Genomic DNA, 5019 nt, shown 5'->3' with positions numbered 1-5019 from the left:
GGTGTACGTCATTGCTTCCTTTGAAGTTCACATTACAGTACACTTAAAACTGGTCAAATACTCAGCACAACAAATCAACAGAAGAATGGTTGATCTTAGTTCATCTTTTTTCTTTCTTTCTTTCGCTGGCTCCCCCGTCCATCGCAAACGGAACAAAGGTTTGACATTTCTGAACAGATTGAGTATATATTCCGTTTGCCAGAAAAAAAATGTAAAGCCTAGTTGACTGCCCTAGTTTGATTCTTGTATTGTTTATTTTATATTATTTTGAATGCTTTTATGTAGGACTTCAACAGTACTCCTTCTGTACCAGAATATAAGACATTTTTTGATACTGCTAGTGAAGTGTCAAAAAAAGTCTTATATTATGATAAAGAGAGAGTATTAATTTTGCGACACGTAAAATCATGCATTATTGGATTGTTAACCATTGGTCAGACCAATAAAAATACGCCTTTTGAGTGTGATTTTTATTTTCATTTTGCGGGGGTCTTTTGAGTGTGATTAGCCATGCATCTGAGTTGGTACTTGCAGAGGACGGACGGAGTACCTACTACGATGCAGTAGTGATTAGCCGTCTGAATTGGTACTTGCAGAGTTAGACACCAGCCGAACTTAACAGTTCAACTGATCTGCCAGCTCCTTCCGCTGCCAAGTTCATCCACAATGGTACAAAGCCCTTTCTTAAAGCATCACATGCACATTGTGCAAGTACCGTTGTGTTCATCACACCGGTGCCAAAATGCGATGATGTTACTTAGGATCCGCCATCTTAATAATAATTACATCAACTACCGTACAAGCACAACTTGAACTACAATCTGGTGAAATTACGCAGCCAGTGCATCCTCCTCCTCCTCCTCCTCCTGCCTGTGTATTTTCCCTTGTTTTTGCAAGGATCCCAAGGTTTCTCCGACGTACGCGGTGCTGCTTTTGAGAAGCCGGAGAGAACATGCAGGCGGGTGGTGGGTTGCTTGGTCAAATCGAACTGAGATGGGCTTGGATTGGAACCCCCTCGGAAATAATAGTTCCACATGGACCCTAGCTAGCCCCGATGCTTTGCTCAAACCACCCTCCAGCCTGGCACACTGCCAACTCAAAACAACCCCCAATCTCACATGGAAAACGCTAGGTCCACACACACACACAAGTGCAACGCAAAAGAAATACCATCATATCACGACGGGGTAGAATGTCTTCGGCGTAAGATTATATTTTGTAGACCACGGTGTTTTGTTCAATACACAAGCCACCGTCGGACACAAGAGGTAAAGTGTCATCGTTAAAACATCTGGTATTTCATGGGTTCTTTCACAAGAGGTAAAGTCGCATGAATGAAAAGCATCCGAGATTTAAGGGCTTTACATAAATTGTTTATGTGTACTTTTGACTTCTTTGTTTTGAGGGTAGGTGCGTGCTAGAAGGACATACGATGCAGATTTGATTGTTCTTAATTTTTCTAAAGAATAGCCAGAGATATATGCATTTACACGACGGATGCGGATCTAATGTGACACTTGGTGCAACAAGTTATGTATCTACTCCCTTTGTCCTGAAATATTAAGTGTCTGGTTGTGTCTCAGTTGAGACACTTATTTTGAGACGGAGGGAGTACCATCCAACCAAATACCGTCACTTTGATGTCTTGCATTTGTGAGTTAGTTTCAAACTGAGCACAATATGCCATCACATGAGATAGAGTTAACCACTTTATTTGGTCAGCTATTGTCACTCTAGATGTGGCATGCGTGGAGTTGCTTCAAATCGAGCAATCTACGCAAGAAAAGTGAGATGACCCTCATTTCCCGAGTTATATCGGTATTGAATAAAGATGTCTGGTCAACTAGCACCATATATATAAAAATTGTCTATGTATCTATTTTTCGAAAGGCCACCAGTCTCATAAAAGTAAAGCATCCGAGATATAAGGGCTTCAAATAAATTGTCTATGTATACTTCTGCCTTCTCTATAGGTGTTTATTTTGAGGGTGGTGGCGCATACGAGAAGGACACAAGATGCATATTTGGTTATTCTTACTTTTTTTCTAGGGAATGGTAAAAAATGTATACATTTATACAATGAACACAAATATAGCATCTAACGCGACATCCGGTGCAACAAGATATTCATCTATCAACTAATGTGACAATCGGCGCAACAAAATATGGGTCTATCATCTAATGTGACACTAGGCGCAACAAGATATGGATCTATCATCTAACGTGACTTTAGGCGCAACAAGATATGTATGACGTATCTATCATCAAACCAACTAGCGTCACTCTGAAGTCTTGCATTTGTGAATTGTCTCCAACCAAGCACATTATACAACAAATACTGATCTAATGCAGCCCTTTAGCGCAACTAGATATGGATCAACCATACAAACAACCATCGTCGCTATGCTGTCTTGCATTTGTGAGTTGTTTCAAATCGTGCATGATATACCATCACAAGAGATAGACCTAACCGCTTTATCTAAACGACTATTCTCCGTCACTCTAGATGTATCACGCATGTAGCGGCTACAAATCAAGCAATGTGGCACGGGAAAAGCGAGAAGACTCGCCTTTTCTGAGTTGTACCGGTGTCGAATAGTGACGGCGTACGATGGAAGCGTTGTGTCTGAATACATGGCTGGCTTTAATTTTGAGAGAAAAGGAACGTGAGAAGGTAAGTGCCCATTTATGATTTTGACATTTGACTAATGAATCGCAGTTACCCAACAAAAGCTTTGCGCCGATATCCCGCCATTGATGCTCCGTTGCAATGAGAGGACCCCACAATTTTCTTCAGGGATGTTCCATGGGTGCTGTGGCCGGGTTGCCATAGCATGGCTCCTCAACCTCTAACCGCCGCTAATTTTCTACTCCCTTCTGCAGTGCCATTTATAGCTCCCGGGCTCTCTCCTCTCGCTTCGTCACAATCCAAAACCCCGAGAACCTTCTCTCTCCTCTCTCACAACTCTCTCTCTCTCTTCTCTCTCTCTCTAGAACCGCGAGAACATGGTGCAACAGCACAGAATCTACGTCGTGCAGTTCGACAAGGGGGAGCCGGACCAGGAGGAGCTGTCATGCAAGGCCTCGCCGCCCAAGGGCGGCGGCCGCCGGATCATGTACTACTACCATGACTACGGCACCGGAGGCGGCGCCGGCAAGAACGGCAAGCCGGCCAAGTCCAGGGCGCTCAGCCTGAGCGGCTTCTTCGGCTTGCTCCTCATCTGCCTTTTCGGCCTCGCCACGCTCCTCGCGGCCCCGGGCGCCTTCTTCTCCTTCGCGCGCACCGGCGGCGCGGCGGCGACGGCGGCGGCCACGCAGCAGCGGCAGAGCGAGCGGTGCTCCGGGATCGGCAACGACACCCTGTGCTGCGACCGCTCGTCGAGGCGCGCGGACATGTGCTTCGCGCGCGGCGACCTGCGCATGCACTCGGCGAGCGCGTCGTTCCAGCTCGTGTCCTCCGCTGGGCGACCGGCGGAGGAGGAGAGGATACGGCCGTACACGCGCAAGTGGGAGGCGCACGTGATGAAGACCATCGACGAGGTGCGGTTCCGGCGCGTGCCCCCCGGCGAGGCGGCGCGCTGCGACGTGCGGCACGACATGCCGGCCGTGCTGCTCTCCACGGGCGGGTTCACGGGCAACGTGTACCACGAGTTCAACGACGGCCTCCTCCCGATGTTCGTGACTGCGGGCCACCTCCAGCGCCGCGTGGTGTTGGTCATCCTCGAGTACCACGACTGGTGGATGACCAAGTACGGCGACGTCGTGTCCCGCCTCTCGGCGTTCCCGCCCATCGACTTCACCGCCGACCGCCGCGTGCACTGCTTCCCCGAGGTGATCGCCGGCCTCCGCATCCACGGTGAGCTCACCGTGGACCCGGCCAGGACCCCCGAGGGCCGGAGCATCCGCGACTTCCGGCGCCTCCTCGACGACGCCTACCGCCCCCGCATCAACTACCTGGAGCGCATGGAGCGCAAGGCCGCCCGCAAGCAGCGCCGCGCCAGCAAGCACCCGGCGGCTCCGGCGGAGAGGCCGAAGCTGGTGATCGTGTCTCGGACGGGGTCCCGCGTGATCGAGAACGAGGAGGAGCTCAAGGCGGTGGCCGCGGACGTGGGGTTCGACGTGCGCGTGGTGCGGCCGGAGCGGAGCACGGAGATGTGCAAGATATACCGCGACCTGAACGCGAGCGACGCGATGGTGGGCGTGCACGGCGCCGCCATGACGCACTTCCTCTTCATGCGCCCCGGCAAGGTGTTCATCCAGGTGGTGCCGCTGGGCACGGACTGGGCGGCGAACGAGTACTACGGCGAGCCGGCGGCGCGGCTCGGCCTGCGGTACGTCGGGTACAAGATCCTGCCGGAGGAGAGCTCGCTCGCCCGCGAGTACCCGGCCGGCCACCCCGTGCTGACGGACCCCGCCGGCGTGGCGCAGCGAGGCTGGGACGTGACCAAGAAGGTATACCTGGACCGGCAGAACGTGCGGCTCGACCTGGCGCGGTTCCGGGAGGAGCTGGTCGCCGCCCACCGGTACCTCGTCGCCGGCAAGCGGAAGGGCCGGCCGAAAACCAAACCTCTTGCCATATGATCGATCGGCCGATATAATCATCTCCGTTAGCAAACAAACATCCCGTATAGCAGTACACCATAGATCAAAATTTACAGACACCTTTCTCCTCTCCTCTCTGTTCTTGTCAGTTACAGTTACAGCGGCTAACTCCATACCTGACCATTCATTTCATTTAGATTGTTACTCTCCGTTTTGACGCTTCATTAGATTGTTACTCATGTGTTGGTGATGTGCCCGTGATCGATCGATGCCGGCTTGATGTGAATACATACATACATACATACATACCCAATAAAGAGGGATTCAGTTACAATTTAGCGTCCTGACAGACAGTGATCCGGAACAAGATTCCTGCGTGCTGGTGGCAGAGCGGCAGAGGCAGAGCACCGGCCGGTTGGTGGTGCTTGCAGGGCACGAACTGTGAACCGCCTCTGCTGTTGCGCACACACAGCACAC

The 5019-nt window shown here is 51.3% G+C and overlaps 1 protein-coding gene across 1 annotated transcript; it reads left to right on the top strand.

Annotated features, from left to right (window-relative positions):
- The first annotated feature begins 2909 nt into the window (after positions 1-2909).
- Positions 2910-4734, top strand: LOC123187673 (xylan glycosyltransferase MUCI21). Its single transcript, XM_044599592.1, has one exon. It carries the CDS (start codon positions 3007-3009, stop codon positions 4579-4581), a length of 1575 nt encoding a protein of 524 aa, XP_044455527.1. The 5' UTR covers positions 2910-3006; the 3' UTR covers positions 4582-4734.
- The last annotated feature ends 285 nt before the right edge of the window (positions 4735-5019 follow it).

The sequence above is a fragment of the Triticum aestivum genome, chromosome 2A, assembly GCF_018294505.1.
Source record: "Triticum aestivum cultivar Chinese Spring chromosome 2A, IWGSC CS RefSeq v2.1, whole genome shotgun sequence".
NCBI lineage: Eukaryota > Viridiplantae > Streptophyta > Magnoliopsida > Poales > Poaceae > Triticum > Triticum aestivum.
The sequence above is the reverse complement of the archived record's forward strand: the minus strand, read 5'-3'. Positions and strand labels throughout refer to the sequence as shown.

Bases quoted from the DNA above. Each gene is read 5' to 3' on its own strand.
- LOC123187673 (XM_044599592.1), top strand. From the start codon at position 3,007: ATGGTGCAACAGCACAGAATCTACGTCGTGCAGTTCGACAAGGGGGAG.